The 21,853-nt window shown below is 41.2% G+C and overlaps 1 protein-coding gene across 1 annotated transcript in view; it reads right to left on the reverse strand.

Annotated features, from left to right (window-relative positions):
• Positions 1-21,086, reverse strand: part of LOC112664452 (uncharacterized) — an 89,220-nt gene extending 68,134 nt beyond the window's left edge. The window contains 2 exon segments of the mRNA XM_049095274.1: positions 13,857-14,248; positions 21,031-21,086. Of these exon segments, the coding sequence (XP_048951231.1) occupies positions 13,857-14,248; positions 21,031-21,086 (448 nt within the window).
• Between the last annotated feature and the right edge of the window lie 767 nt (positions 21,087-21,853).

Here is a 21,853-nt window from a genome sequence, read left to right on the forward strand (position 1 = left end):
TGAATCCAACAATACCTAAAAAAAAAAAATTCACCTCAATCAAGTGGGATTTATTCCTGGGATGCAAGCATGCCTCAATAATCACAAATAAATCAATGTGATACACCACATCACCAAGAGAAAGGATCATTTCAACAGATTCAGAAAAAGCATTTGACTAAGTATAACAACCATTCTCAATAAAAACCTTCAACGAACTAGGTCTAGAGGGAACATACCTCAACATAATTAAGGCCTTATATGAAAAACCCATAGGGAACATCATACTCAATAGGGAAAAACAGAGCTTTCCTATAAGGTCAGGAAAAGACAATGATGTCCACTCTCACCACTTTTATTCAACATCATACTGGAAGTCATAGGCACAGTAATCAGACAACAAAAAGAAATAAAAGGCATCCAAACTGGTGAGGAAGCAGCTTTCACCACTTGCAGATGACATGATAATACTTACAGAAAACCCTAAGGATTCCACCAAAAACATACTAGAACTGAATTCAGTAAAGTCACAGGATACAAAATCAATGTACAGAAATTTGTTGCATTTCTATATACTAATGATGAAACAGCAGAAAAAGTGAAATTAAGAAAACAATTCCATTTACAATTGCACCAAAAATAATACCTAAGAATAAACTTAACCAAAGAGGTGAAACATCTGTATTCTGAAAACTATAAAAAACTGATAAAAGAGGGACACCTGGGTGGCTCAGCAGTTGAGCATTTCCCTTTGGCTCAGGGCATGATCCCAGTCCCAGGATTGAGTCCCACACTGGGCTACCTGCATGGAGCCTGCTTCTCCCTGTGCCCATGTCTCTGCCTCTCTATGTGTGTCTCTCATGAATAAATCAAGAAAATCCTTGAAAAAAAAATAAAAGAAATTTAAGATATAACAGTTGGCTACACATGGAAGCAATCTACAGATTTAATGCAATCCCTATCAAAATACTAAAGTATTTTTCACAGAGCTAGAAAAAAAATCCTAAAATCCATAATCCTATGTATGGAACCATAAAAGACCCCAAATAGCAAAAGTAATCGTGAAAATAAGAAACAAAACTAGAGGTATCACAATTCTAGACCTTAAGTTATATTACGAAGCTGTAGCAATCATAAAACTATAAAACTATGGTACTGGCACACACACACACACACACACACACACACACACAAGACACCTAGATAAATGAAACAGAATAGAAAACCCAGAAATTAACCCACAACTATATGGTTAATTAATCTTCAACAAAGCAGGAAAGAATATCCAGTGAGAAAAAAGACCATCTTTCCAACAAATGGTGTTGGGAAAACTAGACAGCTATGTGCAAAAGAATGAAAACGGGCCCGATTTTTAGACCATACACAAAAATAAACTCAAAATGGATTAAAGACCTAATGTGAGACCGGAAACCATAAAAAAATCCTACAAGAGAGTACAGGCAGTAATTTCTCTGACATCAACCCCAACAATATTTTTCTAAGGTATGTCTCCTGAGGCAAAGAAAACAAAAGCAAAAATAAATTATTGAGATTACATCATAATAAAAAGCTTGTGTACATCAGAGCAAACAATCAACAAAACTGAAAGACAATGTAGGGAATGGGAGAAGGTATTTGTAAACAACATACCTGATACAGGGTTGGTATCCAAAATATAAGAACTCAATACTAAAAAAAAAAAAAAAAAGAAAGAAAGAAATCCAATTAAAAAATGGGCAGAAGAGATGAACAGACATTTCTCCAAAGAAGACATCCAGATAGCCAATAGACACATGAAAAGATGCTCCATATCACTCATCATCAGGTAAACAGACATCAATATCACATTAAGATATTATCTCACACCTCTCAGAATGGCTAAAATCAAAACCACAAGTGTTGATGAGGATGTAGAAGAAAAAGGAACATTTGTGTTCTGTTGGTGGGAACAGCTAACTGTGGAACACAGTATGGAGGTTGTTTAAAAATTTTAAAACAGAATTACCCTATGATCCAGTAATTCTACTACTGGATATTTACCCAAACAACTCAAAAACATTAATTTGAAAGGATACATGGAACTCTACATTTACTGAGGCATTATTTACAATAGCCAAATTATAGAAGCAGCCCAAGTGTCCATCAATCAACAAATGGATAAAGAAGAGGTGGTGTGTACACATGTACACACACACGCGAAAATTACTCAGCCATAAAAAGAATGAAGCTTGCCATTTGCAATAACATGGATGGGATCTGGAGGTTATAATGCTAAGTGAAAGAAGTCAGAGGAAGACAAATTATCGTATGATTTCACTTGTGAAATTTAAGAAAACAAATGAAGAAAAAAAAAAGAGGCAAACCAAAAAACAGACTCCACTATAGAGAACAAACTGATGGCTACCAGAAAGAGATGAGTAGGGGGTGGGTGAAATAGCTGATAGATATTAAAGAGTATTCTTATCATGATGAGCACTGAATAATGTATAGAAACACTGAATCACTATATTGTACACCTGAAACTAATAGAACACAGTATGTTAACTATACTGGAATTAAAATTTAAGAATGAAAAAAAAATTCCCTGCAGAACATCCTGCCTATTGTTTTCCTGCTAAAAGATCTCTTGGCATTAATATCAAGACTCAATAGCATGGTATTGGTGTAATAACGAACTGATCAATGGAACAGAAAGCCCAAAAATAAACCCAGACATACGTGAACAACTGATACTTGACAAAGGCAGTGCAGTAGGAGAAAGGATGGCTTTTTCGACAGCAGTGGTGGAAAAATTAAATATCCACAAGTAAAATGAACTTGGATCCATACCTCATATCACACATGAAAATTAACTCAAAATGGATCATAGATCTAAATGTAAAACTTAAAGCTTGGAAACTTCAAGAGGAAAACATGTTAGGTAAAGATTTCTTAATACCAAACAAAAGAAAAATTCATACAAGATAAGTTGGACTTCACTAAAAAGGGAATTGGGACTCCTTAGAGAAATAACCAAGGCTGATACAGTAAAAGTAGAAGATAAGCCTAGAAACTATCTGGTTTGCCAGAAAGTTAGAAGTATTCAACAATCAATAGGTGTATGTCAAAGGACAAGATTTCAACTTGAAGGGGTTCCTACTGCCCAAATTGGAACAATGTGGTTATCAAAATAATGAAAGGAACAGTTTATAATATAAAAAATTTCACAAGCCCACAGTAATAAATGGAAAAGGAAAGTCTCATTCATACAGTACAGTATCAGCTAATAAGCTGAGAGTGACAGAAAAATCACCATTTTGCAACATCACAATAATAAATGATGAAGGGAAGAATCAGCAGTGGATGCTATCTACAGTTTTTGGGAACAGAACACTGACAGAGACCCAAAGTATCTCACAGGAAGTTATTAATTACAAAGGGGGAAAAGTGGAGAAATCTGGCAGTTCAAACTAGTGATGAAAGCCAAACAACAGCAATGGGACAAGAGGACATCACGGTTTCCTAATGTAAAGCACTGAAGGGGACGCATTACTTTTGCCAAAAATGATGACTAAGGAGAGAAATCAAACATTAAGTCTGAAAAAACAACATTTGACAGAAATAATTATTAACTACCTCAAGGAACTGGGATAACTAGGAGTGGCCAGTAAGAAGTTGAGACAGTGCTCAAGAATATAACAGCAGCAGATGTGATAAATATGATACAAAATAGCCACTACTGCTAAGGCTAGGACAGAGTACCCAAGGAAGAATTTTCCCTTCAGAGCTCAATAGTCAGACCTTGTTAGAAAAGGTAACAGCCATCACTCACACTTTGGTGCTGTACCAGTGGGATTTGCTGGAAATTCACCCTCTGGAACTTGTCCACAAATCTATTCCATAGTACGTGCTGGCAATCTGTGTCCTGGATTTCCCCCACCATCAAAGGGGGTGAAAAAGCTGCTGTGAAGGACATTATTGTGACAACTGACAAAATTTGAAATATAGATCATGTAATTAGATAATAGCACTGTACTAATGTCAAATTCCCTTAATTTAATTATACTGCAGTTATAGGGGATTATCCTTGCATATATCAAAACTCATCAAACAGTACATTTAAATATGTGCAGCTTACTGTATGTTCATCTTATCTCAGTAAAGCTAAAAAATAAATAAATAACCTTTTAAAAAAGAGAATATGTTTGGGGCTAAGGGTCATGTCTACACTCCTCCCAAATAAGTAAAAAAAATATATATATATATATCACCAAGCATACCAAAGTGAGAAATAAAATGCAACAAAATCTAGTATCCTTAGGAAGGGCTCATAGGAACAATACTTTTAAAGTTCTTATATGTGGTCTTTATGCTTAAACATCAGTTGGCTGGATGTGTGCCTCTATTCACATTTTTTTTCTATGAAAAATCTTAAAAATCTTTACTCCAGTCTTCAGATTTAAGTACTAATGCTGGAGAGTCTAATGATAATCTGGCATTCTTTCCACCTAAGTGATGTAGTCTTTTTGTGTAGGTGCCCAAAGTATTTTTTTTTCTTTAAAAGCCCTAGAACACATTTCAGTGGTGGCTGTTGTTTCAATTTTCCTAAGCACATGATGAACCCTTGTAATATAGATGTTCATCTTTTAACAGCATTTTCTTGTTTTTGTTTTTTTCCTGTTTCTTTTGTCAGTCCAGGCACTTTTATTAATGTCCATATACTTATGTGCACATGCATATAAGATCTTCTTGTCACTTTATGAATTTCTTTCAGCTCTTTACTTGATTTGTTTTCACTTGTCTTTTTCCATCATTTCTTTCTTTTGTGGTACTTTCTAGAGTGTCTGCTCATTCAAGAACTTTCTGGTTTATCTTCATTTCTGAAATATTTCTCATTCATTCCTCAAGTCTTGTCAGTTTTTCATGATCTCCTATAACATAGGAGCTCATTTACAAACTTTTCTAATTCAGTTTATTTTGTTTTTTCATAACATACTGTTTTATTTTTCCAGCTTATTTTGTAGAAATTATATCTGTGCTTGAAGACAAAGTATACTGCTATCTTCACTTCTTTAGATCTGTTATTCAGAGGACTACTGTCCTTTTTCTTACACTATCTTCCAATGACATAAAATTACAACACCTTCTATAAACCTTATTAAAGTTGGATGGCTTTCCCTATACTTTTAAGTTTCCTATGTAAGATTTGTAAACAGACTGAGATAGCTTTCCTAGATTCAGAGTTCAAAGGTTTCCTCTTATATTGTTACCACAAAGTATTCAAACCTAAGGTACTTAAGTGTGACCACTTCCCTAATACTTTCTGAGATCTGCCTCCTCCAGTGCCCCCTCCCACATGTATCTGTGTCTTTTCTCCTCTTTACCCTTAAGTTCCTACTCTCATCAACTTTTATTTGCAGCAGTTTCTTTTCAGTGTGGGGCTCTGTTCGCTTCCTGAATATTTCTAAGAATCTCAGGAACCACGCTGTCCCTGCTCCCTCATACTTTCCTGTGGCAAACGATCTCATTTCAGACCCTATTAGAAGTTTCTGGACCACATTTTGAATAGCGCACTCCCTAAAATACTTTTTTTTTCAGAGAGTGCTGAGTGGCACTGTAAGGCAGACAGGTATCACTATAAATGTACGATCTCCAGTAGCAAGTGGGCCTCAACAAGATCTGCAGTCATACTACATTTTACTGGGAAATGCAATCCAGTTTGCACACATGTAGACAAACCCTCTGTGTGTGTATGTATACCTACTCTTACCTTCTCTCCTGTTCGTAACAAAATGTCTCTCCTTCTATTCAAAGTCACCAATCTTTCCATCTATGCCTTGGATCAATCAATCCTGCTTTCTCAGAACACCTCACAAATCCCTTCTTTGGTATATTTGATAGCTCGTTTGATTGAACTCTTCTTTCATATAGCAAACATGCTTAAGCCTTTCCCGTTTACAAAAAGGCAATAAACAATAACTCCATTTCTCTCTCCAACTACTGCATAATTCCTTTAAATTTCTCTAGAGTTGTCTTAACTATCCACATCTCTTTACTTCTACCCATTGTATAACCCCAACAGAGTTTCCCCTACTACTTCTCCATCAAAATATGCTTTGCACGACTGTCATGTTTCTAACACTAAAATGTTTTTGGCCTCTCTTATTTGAACTTGCATGAATGCGACACTGTGAACCACCACTTTGTTAATACTTTCTTTGCTTGGCTTCCCTGACACTACATTTTCCTGAATTTCTCCTACCTCTTCTCAGTGTCCTTTCTAGGTTTCCATCCTACACACCCATAACATATCCGAATACCTAAGGCCTTGTCCTAGGTGATCTCCTCACTCTAATCTCTAGAGTAGAAGAGAAAGAAACAGAGGGAGGACAACAGGACACCAAAAAGGAAGGGTCAGAGAAACGGAATGGAAGCCTTAATACCAAAAGATGGGTGGGGAAATGAGCTGAGGTTAGTAAAAGCAAGTTAAGGCATGTGACACACAAGTCAAGTCTAGGAGATGAGGAACAGAAGAAACATAAATCAACATGCACCAGTACAAAAGGCAGATACTAAAGTCATGTGCTATAGGCTCTTCTCCTGGTTATCCTTAATGTTGAATACAGACGGTCAAGAGATCCCAGAAAGACTATTCATTCATAAGGAAGATAAAATAAAGATCTTCCAGTAGTTATAAATCCCAATTAGTATATATGACATTTTTCTTTTAAATTTATTGGTTTTTTTTTAAGATTTTATTTATTCGTGAGAGACCAACAGAGAGAGAGAGAGAGAGAGAGAGAGAGAGAGAGAGAGAGAGAGAGAGAGGCAGAGACAAAGGCAGATGGAGAAGCAGGCTCCATGCAGGAAGGCCTGACATGGGACTGGATCCCGAGTCTCCAGTACAGCTCCTTGGGCCAAAGGTGGCGCTAAACCGCTGAGCCACCCAGGAGTCCCACTTTTAAATTTATTGTACGGCAGCCGGGGTGGCTCAGCGGCTTAGCGCCACCTTCGGCCCAGGGCGTGATCCTGGAGTCCCCGGATTGAGTCCCACTCTAATGCTGTTAGCTTACAAATTAGTATTATCTTTATCATAGCTAAAAAAAAATATGAGACTTCAAAGATTCAAACAATTTAGGGCTGGTTGGAAAATCGAGAGTCCATCAACTCCATATACCTGATAAAATAAACAATGGAACAGCAACAATTACAGCTTTCCATAGAATAGAGATCTTGCTGGCTAATCTACCACTGACTGCATATTCAGGTGCCAGGAAATGACAAGTATCTATCCCTCTACATAACACTAAAGAAGTCATCAGATATGAAGAGCCCTGAGGAGCTTTCCATATTTTCCTAAACTTGGGAGGAGCTGAGCTATTAGCATCCAACCTTGATGACAGACTTAAATACAACTCTCTATGCTATTAATTGGAGTTAAGGATCACTTTTTATAATTATTACACATACCCTACAACCTATAACTAAGGGACTCTCCAGGCTGCTGAAACTGAGGCGCTTTCATGAGTGGCTTCCATATGGGAATTCCCTAGGAACTGAGATCCCAGGGCTTTATGTCCGGGTCCTGATAATGGCCTACCATGATCTTCAATTTTTCAGTCATTTTAGTTAAAATCAGAGTCTACAACCCATAAGCCAACTCATCCAAGAACATGTAAATTGTATTACAATACGTATGTATGTGTAAGCACGAGCAAGCTAGGGGTGGATTGGAGAGGGGAGTGTCACAATAGGGTCTGCAGTATAGAAATCCTATTACTTCCCTTGCAGCTGTGTACAGTTTGACAGGTTGTGCAGCACAAGGAACTACTTAATTTAAGAGGGCAAATGGGGATTAATATGCATTCCACTTCCTAAGGCATGTAATCCTTGGTACTACAGGTGACAAGTGAACACATATTCCTAAATCAGATAAAGTAACTTTTAGACTTACAGCAGCCTCAATTCCCCCACTCTTAGAATGCTTTGTATACAATATGTGAACTGCAGCCATTTGACATGCTTATTAATGACAATCTACTTATCAAAGTACTTTAACTTAAATTCTAATGTTTTCCCCTCAACTCAATAAATTATGTTACCTCGTAATGTGGGACACATATATCCCATTTTGGAGGCTACTGGTCTACTATGTACTTGAAAATGCAAGAGTAAATTTGAAAAAGGGGTCAAGGTTTTAGGAAGAAATGTAGGGCTCATGCAAGTAGGTTGATAGTTTAACTTGGTGAGATCTCTAAGAAAAATCAGACAAAAATCTAGAGATCTGGGACACCTGGGTGGCTCAGCGGTGTAGCGCCTGCCTTCCGCCCAGGGTGTGATCCTGGAGTCCCGGGGTCGAGTCCCACATCGGGCTCCCTGCATGGAGCCCACTTCTCCCTCTGCCTGTGTCTCTGCCTCTCTCTGTGTCTCTCATGAATAAATAAATAAAATATTTAAACACACAAACACAAACACACACACACACACACACACACACACAGGAGGATCCCTGGGTAGCTCAGCGGTTCAGCGCCTGCCTTTGGCCCGGGGCGTGATCCTGGGGGTTCAGGATCAAGTCCCACGTCTGGCTACCTGCATGGAGCCTGCTTCTTCCTCTGCCTGTGTCTCTGCCTTCCCCTCTCTCTCTCTCTCTCTCTCTCTCTCATGAATGAATAAATTAAACAAATCTTAAAAAAAAAAAATCGCAAAAACTACTAAGTACAAAAGAAAAAATGGATAAAATCAGGCAATCAAAATTTAAAACTTCAGCTCTGGGATCCCTGGGTGGCACAGCGGTTTGGCGCCTGCCTTTGGCCCAGGAGGCGATGCTGGAGACCCGGGATCGAATCCCACGTCGGGCTCCCGGTGCATGGAGCCTGCTTCTCCCTCTGCCCGTGTCTCTGCCCTCTCTCTCTCTCTCTCTCTCTCTCTGTGTGACTATCATAAATAAAATAAAATAAAATAAATAAAAAATAAAACTTCAGCTCTTCAAAAGACACCATTAAGAAAATGAACGGGCAAAGAAAGAAAGAAAGAAAAAATGAACGGGCAAGCTATAGGAGTTAAATATGTATAAAACTGTATCTAACAAAGGACCAGGATATAGAACGTATATAAAGAATATTTACTTATCAATAATGTAACCAATTACTTAACTTTAAAAATCTGCAAAAGACAAACTGAAATTATACCAAAAAGCTACAATAGCTAATAAGCACAAGAAAAGACTCTCATCGTTATTCATCGGGGAAATGAAAATTAAAACCATGAGACTCCCCTTTGCACATCCCAGAATGACTAAAATGAAAGACTAACGACACCCAAACTGGCAAAGATTATGAACCAACTGGAACTCTCATACATCGCTGGAGGGAATGCAAAACAGTACAACCCGTATAAATATACATTTATGACACAAAGAAGAAATTCCCATTTTTAGTATTTACCCAAGGAAATAACATACTACATAAACACTTGGCCCTTTTTTTTTTTTTTTTTTAATTTATTTATGATAGTCACAGAGAGAGAGAGAGAGGCAGAGACACAGGCAGAGGGAGAAGCAGGCTCCATGCACCGGGAGCCTGATGTGGGATTCGATCCCGGGTCTCCAGGATCGTGCCCTGGGCCAAAGGCAGGCGCCAAACCGCTGCGCCACCCAGGGATCCCCATAAACACTTGTCTACAAATATTTATAACGGTTTTATTCCTAATAGCCACAAATTGAAAACAACAGTATGATTTCCATTAACAAGGTGAATATTGTATATAGAACTGTTTTATATAAAACTGGTAAACAATATGGATCAATCTTAAATACTATTAATTCTTTGACATTGTATCTTGTACTCACAAGGTGATTTACACTTCTCACCAAGAACCCAAAGCAATCAAACCCCAAAATCGACAGTTACATCTTACAGACTGCCAGTTAGTAAAGAAGTCTAAAAAAAATTCATGGGTTCTTATTTTTTACTCTTCCCTGGATAAATAATGTGACCCTTTTCAAGGGTATGCTCAATACTCTTTTAAAAACTCTTTAGAGTTTGCTACTCTTTTGCTGAATACACTACAAAATATTGTACAATGTTGTACCATTTCTCTAAGACCAGTTTGTTTTCTGACTTCAGGTACCTATAATGTACCTAAAGAAAATCTGTTTTCTATGTCCTTCCTCTTTCCTGGATATAACTGCACACTAAGAAAATGGCAGTCATACCTGAGGTAGCTCATCCAACTTTAGCATGTGGTCACTCATCCTCATTCCTTCCAACTGGCAGGCAGCCTTATCAAAGGACAGTTTTGACCCATGTTCTCAATGGGGTCTTGGTAGTTACTGTAATTGTATCTGAGCATTTATAAATTATAATACATTCTTTTTCATTATAAATTAGCTTTATTTCTTTTGCATAAAACATTTCAGAAGATTTATTTTCTATGAATTCCAATTAGGGTAACAGAGAACACCAAAAATGATTTATAGAAATATCAGGTTTGATAATGCTGAAAACTATTATTCTATACCCTGAATTTTGGTCTTAATTTCCTAAGGAATCCTCCTATGATCAATTTTGTTTTGGAATATAACATGGCTTGAGCTAATGAAACACTAGAATTTAATATTATACTCTAGAATTCTAAAACTATGCCAAGTTGGGCTCTCTGGAGGGCTAGGCCTAGAAATCTAATTTTTTTTTTTAAAGATTTTATTTCTTTATTTGAGAGAGAGAATGAGCAGGGAGGAGAGGCAGAGGGAGAGGAAAAGTAGGTTCCCTGCTCAGCAGGGAGCCTGCCTTTGGGGCTCCGATCCTAGGATCCCAGGATTGTGAGATAACGACCTGAGCGGAAGGTAGACAACACTTAACCAAATGAGCCATCCAGATACCCCTAAAAGTCTAATAAGTATACCAGTGCCTCTAGTAGAGCTAAAATTTGAAAACCACTATCTAAAAGGGACGAGTATAACTGCAACATGATTGTGGCCTCAACAAAACTTGTTTTGTTTGGCCTAAAGAAGAATGGGCCTGTGTGCGTGTGTGTGTGTGTGTGTGTGTGTGTGTTTTAATTTACTTGCCATTATCTAATACTAGAGAAAGCTCACACAAAAATCTGGGCTTCAGACTTCTCATTAAAAGAAATACTATATATATATAGTATAGTATATATTTGTATATATATATATACATCCTTCAATATATAGGATATTCAATATATAGAAATATATATATTGAAGAGTATATATATATAGAAGGATATATATATATAAAATATATATCCTTCAATACTGGCCCTCTGAGGGCACCTGGGTGGCTCAGCGATGGAGCATCTGCCTTTGGCTCAGGTCATGATCCAGGTCCTGGGATAGAGTCCCACATCTGGCTCCCTGCAGGGAGCCTGCTTCTCCCTCTGCCTGTGTCTCTGCCTCTCTGTTTCTCTCATGAATAAGTAAATAAAATCTTTAAAACAAACAAACAAAAAAATACTGGCCCTCTCTTCTCTTACATGACAATCTGCAAGAGCTGAGTTTGCTGCCTGCCTCCCTTTCACTCCTAACCTCCAACTCATAGTTCTCCAACTCATATAACTAGCTTAGCTCCTGTAGGTATTATATAGTTTGATCCATGAGGACTGTACCCACAAGTTCATTAGGAGAATGAAGAACAGAGATGATGAAATGAACCCTATTTATTTATGAAATGTGCTGGCTAAAGTTTTATCTCAGCTAGTATTGGAGTAAGTTCACAAGGAGAGAGAGGAAGGAAGAACATATTCAAGTTAATAAGATACAGGATAGGTAGTATTTTTAATTTATAGAAAATGACCCTCTTTTTAACAGTGTATTTAAAGAATCATTTGTTAGAGACTCTGTCTTTCTCAGCATAAAAACAAAACCATTACCTTCCAATTTATATGCTTTCTTGAATTCTTGCTGGTAATACAAACACCAAGATAAAACATATTTAGACTAGAATCGCATAGAACATTTTGAGAAATCTGGAACTTAAAACCTGTCTCAGAGTTTAGTTTCGGAGCTTTTATTCCCCATGTCATGGCCAGGCACACGATAAACCTTAATTCTAGAATTAGGCAAAATTCAGATCCCGATTGGCTACTAGCCTATTTAACCCATTAAAATTCAAATAAAAGAGACCTCAGACTGTGTCTAAACATTAAGAACTAAGATTTGTTTCACCTGTACTGAATTTCCAACAGGTGGGCCACATGAGAGAAAACAAGAGTGAAAGATCGGAGACTTCAGCCTATTTGCAAGCTAGCTTACCATGGTAGAAGGCAGACTCATGGGTGAGAGACCAGGGACCTTTATTAGCTACTCACAATAATAACGTAGGCCAAAGCTAACATAAACCGAAGCATCGACATTTTTGCTCTCCTTCCCGGAACCCCAGTTCCCACCAGGCAAGGTCAAAGGGCCAGCTGACACCTGCACAGGCAATGGATTGTGTTACACCAGAGGAAACCTAAGCTTAGAGCACCCCAATCTTGTATCGTGGGTACTAAGCATGCCTGTCTTTAACTCCAGTGGACATCACACTGGACCACACGCATGCCTGCTCTTTGCTCTGGTGGAAGACACTATCTCTATCTTCCAAGGCTGATCCTTATACAAACATCTTTCAAAAACAGAAACAAAGGGCAGTCACAGTACCTCCCTGGCACGACCTGCAGAAACTGAGAGACCGCTGGAAAACTGGCTCCCTAGGCCAGATACTGTTCCAAACACAGAATCAAATGCAGAGTCTAACACTACTGTCTATAGCACCGATTTCATATACCCCTTAACATAGGCTCAATTACTTAATTAGCATTTTATCTCAAACTTAATCAACCAGACCCTCTGAAAGTATACATCAAAAACGAATCATTCAAAAAAAAAAAAAACGCATCATTCCCTTTCTAATTACTCTCTATTTTTGAAAAGGAGGTAGGTGCTCCCGAATCCGCAAAGTCGCAATTTACAATCCTCATTCTCCTAGGATGCTTACTGCGCTTACTCTGACTCACTTTTTAAAGGTCTCAAACCTGTTAACGCTCGCAATGGGAACGACCTGTCGAAAGTCTCATTACCCAGTAACAAATGCACCACCAAAGAGAACAGCAACGTCCTCATTACCCAGCTGTCGTCTACAAAATACAAGAAAATCCTGCGGGCCGCCCGCCCCCCCCCCCCAAAAAAAATCACTCCCTTCTATTTCTCTTTACCCTTTACCGTTGCGAAAGAAAACCTTCCAATGCAAACACACACACACACACACACAACCACATACCGTCTCTCTGGGTCCCTCCGTCCCGGCAGAAGGGAGAGAAATCGGGGAGACGCGTCAAAGAAGCCGAAACATACGTGCAGGACAGAAAACAGCATCCGGATCTGCCACGCGTCTCCCCGAAGAAAAGTCCCCGTCGCTTCGTCTTCACCCACCGCCCACCACCCCCGGCTCAAATGACGTGGGTCCGAACCGGGTGATGAGGGCCGCACCGACCGGGACAAAGCTCCGGGGGAGGCAGAGGGCAGAGCAGTGAGCCGGACGCAGCGGGCCAAGCAGCCGAGCGACGCGGCGCAGCCCGCTCCAGCCCAGGTTTCCAGAGTGCGGGGCGCGCTCCTCCAGCCCCGGAGGAGAACGCGGAGCCGCCGCCGCCAAGCCCTCGGCGCCCGGGGAAGTGGCTCGCGGGGCGCGCGGCCGCCGCCGCCGCCGCCGACGCGGACCCTCCTCCTCGCCCCTCCCCCGCCGCGCACCCCCGGCGGCGGCGACGTGACAGCGGGTCGCGCCGCACCCGGGCGCCCGCCTCCTGCCCCGGAGGGGGGCCGCTCCTCAGGCTCCTCGGGCTCCCCGGGCGCCCCGGGCTCCCCTCCCCCCCGCGCGCCCACCTCGGCCGCCTCTCACCTTGGGTGGCGAACGGCGAAGAGCCGCTGACCGGCGAGCCGGGGGCGGGGACGGGCGGCGGGGTCTCGGCCGAGCCCAGCACGGGCGCGGGCAGCATGAGGTAGCGCCGGGGCGCGGGCAGGCAGGGCAGCAGCTCGGGCCCCGGCTCTGGACGTTGCTCGCCCCGGGAAGGCTGCGCCCCAGCCCGCCCTCGCGTCCCCGCCGCTCTCTCCGGCCCCCGCCCACCCCGCCAGCGCCGGCCCACCTCAGCCTCAGGCCCCGCCCCCGCCCCCGCCCGCCCTCTCCCCGCAGCTGAGGCCCCGGCGAGGAGCGCGCCGCCCAATCGCCGCCGCGCCTGGCCAGGGGGCGGGGCCTGCCCAAGCCCGCGAGGCTCCGCCGGCCGCGGCGAGAGGCTGGGAGGTGCGAAGGCGCTTGCCCAGCCCCGCCCCCGCCCCCGCCCCAGCCGCGGCCTCTGATTGGGCCTTGCTGTGCGTGGCGCTCCTCTAGGAAGGTCAAGGGATCGTTTGTTAATGACGGACGGACTAATTGGGTCCGCCTGCGTTAGCCCCGCCCACGGGGGGCGGAGCTCCGCCGCCGGGCGCGCAGCGCGGCTAATTAAGTAACTTGTATCAAAATCCTAGAGAACACGGGCAACACCCTTTTTGAACTCGGCCACAGTAAGTTCTTGCAAGATACATCCACGAAGGCAAAAGAAACAAGAGCAAAAATGAACTATTGGGACTTCATCAAGATAAGAAGCTTTTGCACAGCGAAGGATACAGTCAACAAAACTCAAAGACAACCTACAGAATGGGAGAAGATGTTTGCAAATGACCTATCAGATAAAGGGCTAGTTTCCAAGATCTATAAAGAAATTCTTAAACTCAACCCAAAGAAACAAACAATCCAATCATGAAATGGGCAAAAGACATGAACAGAAATCTCACAGAGGAAGACATAGACATGGCCAACATGCACATGAGAAAATGCTCTGCATCACTTGCCATCAGGGAAATACAAATCAAAACCACGATGAGATACCACCTCACACCAGTGAGAATGGGGAACATTAACAAGGCAGGAAACCACAAATGTTGGAGAGGATGCGCAGAAAAGGGAACCCTCTCACACTGTTGGTGGGAATGTGAACTGGTGCAGCCACTCTGGAAAACTGTGTGGAGGTTCCTCAAAGAGTTAATAATAGACCTGCCCTACGACCCAGCAATTGCACTGCTGGGGATTGACCCCAAAGATACAGATGCAATGAAACGCTGGGACACCTGCACCCCGATGTTTCTAGCAGCAATGTCCACGATAGCAAACTGTGGAAGGAGCCTCGGTGTCCATCGAAAGATGAATGGATAAAGAAGATGTGGTTTATGTATACAATGGAACATTCCTCAGCCATTAGGAACGACAAATACCCACCATTTGCTTCGACGTGGATGGAACTGGAGGGTATGATGCTGAGTGAAGTAAGTCATTCGGAGAAGGACAAACATTATATGTTCTCATTCATTTGGGGAATATAAATAATAGTGAAAGGGAATAGAAGGGAAGGGAGAAGAAATGTGTGGGAAATATCAGAAAGGGAGACAGAACATGAAGACTCCTTACTCTGGGAAACAAACTAGGGGTGGTGGAAGGGGACGAGGTCGGGGGGGTGGGGGTGACGGGGTGACGGACACCGAGGGGGGCACTTGACGGGATGAGCACTGGGTGTTATTCTATATGTTGGCAAATTGAACACCAATAAAAAATAAATTTATTTAAAAAAACAAATATTCATAGCAGCATTATTCATAATAACTAAAATAAATGGAAATAATCCCAATGTCCATGAACTGATGAGTGCATAAACAAGATATGGCTTGTCTATACAATGTAATATTACTCAGCCATAAAAAAGGATGAAATGGTGATGCAAACCTCAACATAGATGAACCCTGAGAACATATGCTAAGTGAAAGAAGCCCACATATTGTGTGATTCCATTTATATGAAATGTCCAGAAACTAGATTAGTCATTGCTTAGGGCTGGGAATGGGCAATGGGAGATTGTCAGGTAATGACTACAGGATACAGGATTTCTGTTTAGGGTGATGAAAATTTGTAAAATTGATTATGGCGATGGATGCATAACTCCGTGAATATGCCAAAAGTCATTGAACTATATACTGAATTATATGATATGTGAATTATATCTCAATAAAGCTGTTACAAAAAAAAATTAAGTAACTTGCTTGCAGAAGTCTCGTTTTCCTGCTGAGGATCGGGGTCCCCGCAGGTGGGGTGAATATGGCGGAGGGTCAAAGGATGACCAAGTGGATGGAGACTGTGAAGAGCGAGCAAGCGAGGAATTTTATAGGTGGAGAAACGTGTGCATGGGAGATTGCGTGGGCTTGCCACCTGAGTTCGCTCCTTGCTCTCATGAATGATGGAACCTGATGCGGAAGGACGGATGTTCTCTTGCGCCTTGGAAGTGTTTAAAGAATTCCACCACCACCCCCAGTGGAAAAAAAAAAAAGGCGAAATCGATTTTTAAAGTCGGCGATTTACTTTTTAAACGAGGAGAGATAGTCCTGTCTCCGAGAGACTAATAGGTTAAGATTGTCAGAAAGTTTTCTTTATTGCATAAATAGGACAGCAGTTGGAGAAACGAATGAATTGTCAGGCCTTATGGATGTCCAAGTAATTCCTTCAATGACTTTTTTCATCCCCCACCCCGCCCCCACCTTCATCCCACCCCCCACCCCCCTCGCAAGGTGCACATGCTTCCTGGTAGAAGGTACACACGTGTTACGTGTTTTTTGGTCAGGTTTGATCTGGTTGGTAGTGAAATGAAACAGAGGCCCAGCAAAGGTGGGCGGAGGCAAGCTTTTATTTTTTTTTTTAATTTTTATTTATTTATGATAGTCACAGAGAGAGAGAGAGAGAGGCAGAGACACAGGCAGAGGGAGAAGCAGGCTCCATGCACCGGGAGCCCGATGTGGGATTTGATCCCGGGTCTCCAGGATCGCGCCCTAGGCCAAAGGCAGGCGCCAAACCGCTGCGCCACCCAGGGATCCCCGGAGGCAAGCTTTTAATGGGATGCGCTCTCAGGCAAGGCCCTGCAGCCTGGGAAGTCGCCCCCAAAGGGAGTACCTGCGAGCTTTTTTTTTTTTTTTTTTAAGATTTTATTTATTTATTCATGAGAGAGAGAGGCGCAAAGACACAGGCAGAGGGAGAAGCAGGCTCCACGCACAGAGCGCGACATGGGACTCCATCCCCGGTCTTCAGGATCACGCCCGGGGTCTCCAGGATCACCGACCCCACCCCACCCCACCCCTGGGCCTCCAAGATCACCCCCTGGGTCTCCAAGATCATACCCGGGGTCTCCAGGATCACACACACCCCCACACCCCCACCCCTGTCTCCAGGATCACCCCCTGGGTCTCCAGGATCACGCCTGGTGGAAGGCAGCGCTAAACTGCTGAGCCACCGGGGCTGCCCACAGGCGAGCTTTTTAAGGGGAGGGGTAAGAGGCTGTGTCCCAATGGGGTGATAGGTATTAGGGCCTGTTACTGGTGGAATCTGTATGGGGCGATAACTGCTTATGCCCTTATATGGGGGTTTGGATAAGGTGTGGTTCCAGTTTCCTGCATAGGTCCTGTTCCCACCCACCCCCCCCCCCACCCCACCCCCCGCCATGTGTCCTCGGATGGTCTGCTGGTGGCAGGAAAATCCCAAGGCGAGGGTGAGAAGACGGAGGGTCCACCGCCACTTTGTTGGTGCCTCCCAATGCCCCTTGATCCCCCCAGCCCAACAGTTTTCACTCAAAACAAATGGCCAGACTTTGGGGTGCTGGGCTGGCTCAGTCTGTGGAGCATGTGACTCTTGATCTCTGGATTGTGAGTTCAATCCATGAATATTTGGATTGTGAATATCTGTGAATTGTGAATATCTGTGAATTGTGAATATCTGGATTGTGAGTTCAATCCATGAGTTCAATCATGAATATTTGGGATTTTGGGTTTCTCACTCCCCTCCCTTACACAAACACATGTGAATAAGATTGTGCTGTATAGATTGTTTCTATAACTTGCTTTTTTTAACTTTACAGTCTGAAGATCATTTCAAATTTCTACACATAAATGTACTTCATTCCTGATAACAACCATGTAATAGAGTAACAGCTCTGTGATGTGAACATTTGTTTTTTAGGGGGAGGAAGGAAAGGAAAACCAAATTTTTTCTTGTTTCCATATGGATGACCAGTGGTACCAACAACTTTCATTAAATGGTTCATCTATTTTTTTCCCAATTTGAAATGCTACCTGTAGCTGTTACCAGATTTCCATATATGCATGGATCTGCTTCAGATACTGTTTAATTAATTGATTTGTCTCTTTCTGACACTCTTTTGATTTCTATATCTCTATGTCTTGCTATCTAAGTGTAAGTCTACTTTCCCTTTTATTTCTCTTTTCAAATTGTTTAGAATATTCTTATATATTTACTATTCTATATATTTTTTCATAAGGAAACAAAATATCTTTATTACCTTCCGTAATGTATTTAGAGATTTGCTTCTCAGTAGCAATTTGAATAGGAATACAAGTACTTTTTTTTGCACGATCATATATATTCTAGTCAGAATCTATAATGTAAACTTTAAACAGAGAAATACCGCATCACTATCCATGTGTATTTTGTGATCAGTTTGTCAAGTTCTTTTAAAAAATCTAATGGTGACTTTTAAAAATGAAATTAAGTATTTTTGAACAGGAAACACATGGGTCTGATGCAAAATTCAAAGTGTATGTGGGCATGCTGGAAAATAGTCAAAGCAGACAGCACGTAGATGCTAATAGCTACTAGAAAATGAATTTATGATCCTTATGTTCTTAGTTTAACGATTCATTCTGTCTTTGGTCTGTACCTCTATTTATCTCTTATTTTTATTATAGTTAATGGTATATATAATTGTATCTCTCTCCCCAACTGAAATGTGAACTTCCTGGGGACAGTATTGTGTTCACTTCTCTTTGCAGCTTGGTGTCACGAATACAGCCCAAAATTTGGGATACCATTAAGGAGAGAGAAAAAGCTGATTTTGATAAAGAAGAAGTGACCTATATTGAGACTGGGATCTAGCAGGAGTAGACACTGAAAATAATCATCACTTAAAATATATAAACAAGCATCTGCCTCCTAAAAGGAGAGACTTGATATATGTGGAGGCAAACCATCCCTGAGTTCCAGGTAAACCTAACTTTGCTTTAGTTGTGCAAATGCAGAATAACCTTTTTGGAATGGAGCTGTGGTCTAGGAGCTAAAGTACTCTTCGTGGTTCTATGACATTTGTCTTCATGCTAGAAGGAACTGTGTATCTGAATATTATGTTTCCTTTAGATCCTCATTCAGAGAAATATTTGCTTCCTAGATTCCAGCCATCCTGTGTAATTACATCTGCATATTCTTGTGCCATATCTGTAGTTACACCATTTATACTCTTAGTTGCCTACAGGAAATTAAAAGACCCTGAAGATTGCTGAAATAATATGTAAGCCTGGTTATCTTTTCATGGAACTGTGCTGATTTTGGTGCTGTCTGACACTGATTGGCCTGTTGATAGCACATGGTTTTATTCAAGATGGACTATCCTGGACTCTGACGACACTAGTGATATTGGGTGGCTGTATTCTTGTATACCACAATACATAGCATACTGAAAACACATGAAATATTTTTTGAGTAGATTAAATATGGCACACCTGGGTGGCTCAGCAGTTGAGCATCTGTCTTCCACCAAGGGTATGATCCTGGAGTCCCGGGATTGAGTCCCACATCAGGCTCCCTGCAGAGAGCCTGCTTCTCCCTCTGCCTATGTCTCTCTGCCTCTCTCTCTCTCTGTGTGTGTCTCTCATGATTAAATAAATAAGATATTAAAAGAAAATTCTACTACCCTCAGAAGAATCTCAATCCTAATTCCTCCAAACATACTTTATTTAATCTTTTTTTTAAGAGTTTATTTATTTATTCATGAGAGACACAGAGAGAAAGAGGCAGAGACACAGGGAGAGAAGCAGGCTCCATGCAGGGAGCCTGATGTGGGACTCCTCCCTGGAACTCCAGGATCATGTTCTGGGTGCGAAGGCAGACGCTAAACTGCTGAGCCACCCAGGCATCCCAGTAGTAGAATTTCTAGTCTGCTGGGAAGAATTCTATCCACAGAGAAGAAACAGGAATATAGGATATTGAGGAAGGAAAGCCAAATTCTACTCTGAACTGCAAATAATTAATATCTACACTCCAGGACTGTTGGACTGGAGCTGGCTTGTTGTGTTATGTTGGTTCTTGGCTGGCAAAAACTGATTGCCAAGTTTTCAAGAACCTTGCAAGCTGGTTGTTAGACTATTAGTAGCTTAAAATTGGCCCTGGTGGGAGTATTTATACTATGGAAATCTATCAGATAGAAGCAAACATCGCAATGGGCTTTTTCTAGCAGGTAGAAGCAAACACTGAAATGGGCCTCTCTCCCCCTAGAGAGCTAGTTGTTAATCATCTACAGGCACATTACTGACTCTAGGTAAAAGAGATGGACTCAAACACATTCCTCATTTGCCTGGGACAGTCTCATTATACTGCAGTTTTCCTGATGTAGGTATTAATAGCTCCGCTTTCACTGCTGAAAGTGTCTACTTTGCACAATATATATTTGGTTATTCTAGCTCAAGGGCACTCTTATGGAGCAGTAAACTGTCCTCTGGCTTGTGGTCAGGCTCAGGGACTCCTTAGTATAAGACCCCAGTTGAGATTTGGACCTACAGAGTTTGAGAAACACCACATTCAACTATCCTCTTGTTTAACATCTTTAATTCATTGTCCTAAATACAGTGTTAATTAAAAATCCATTTTCAAAAAAATAACTTCACTAATTTTAATGGGAAGAATTATGATGCCTTAAATCCCAGCCCAAGATCTTATATAATTTTTGCAGAAAAATATAACAACTAAATAATACAAATGTGTATAAGTAACAAGTGATAATTTGAAAATAAACAAACATGATTTGCATGTAAAACCTAATGTAATGAAGGTTAACTGTATTTGCCAAAAGATGAATTAAAGACCTGGTGGTGGGTGGAGGAGGAGGAAGGAGGGGAATCTAATGGACTTTCAGCCAGACATTCTGGGTCAGAGTGAGACACACCTGATAATTTTCTCTTTCTTGAGACTACAACCAGAAGCAGCTTCTTTTGTGGGCATGATCGATTTCCCAAAATATATGACTGAGTCAGAATTTTTCTTTATCTTCTCATAATTTGCAAAAACTTTATATACAATATGATGAACTCTCCTTTGAAAACATTCAAAGTATCTTATTTTTTCTCCCTTTTCATTCTGTTTATCACACCCATCTTTTTTGAATAGCTAGGTTTCTCATTCTTCTCTTCTTTCTGTACCATTTCCTTTCCACCAATACTTGAGCTTTTGGAGGCTCATACTATTTTGTACTTGCGATGCTCTTAAAAATAAAGTCACAATACAAAAAAACAAAAAACAAAAAAACCCTTTAGGACAAAATGAAGGCTAACCAGAAAATCACTTCAAACACACTGAAGAATTCCTCTTACTTAATGCGTGTGAAAAACAGACACAGTACAAGTTAAACATAGCACACAGTTAGGATCTGTTCCACATGATACTCTTTACCTAGAAATTGTGTCAAGTGAATTGGCGAGTGAGTCTTTGTCTAAAATGATAATATCAAAATACTGCTGCTTATAGAATATTTGTTTAATGTTTTTGAGTGAAAATATGCTATACTGGAAAAATGACTTGTCAGAAAAGTGACATTATGGTTATCGTGGTGTAAAGTTGTAAACTGAATTGACACTACGGGTCAAGAATGATAAATTCAAAAAATTTAGCCTGATGTGTTAAAATTCCATCCTGAAATCATTAAGCATTTAGAAAAGTCTTATCAAATGTTCCAGCCAAGTCTTAGCTGCCATCATTGGGAATGGAAGGAA

The sequence above is a fragment of the Canis lupus genome, chromosome 16 (assembly GCF_003254725.2).
Source record: "Canis lupus dingo isolate Sandy chromosome 16, ASM325472v2, whole genome shotgun sequence".
NCBI lineage: Eukaryota > Metazoa > Chordata > Mammalia > Carnivora > Canidae > Canis > Canis lupus.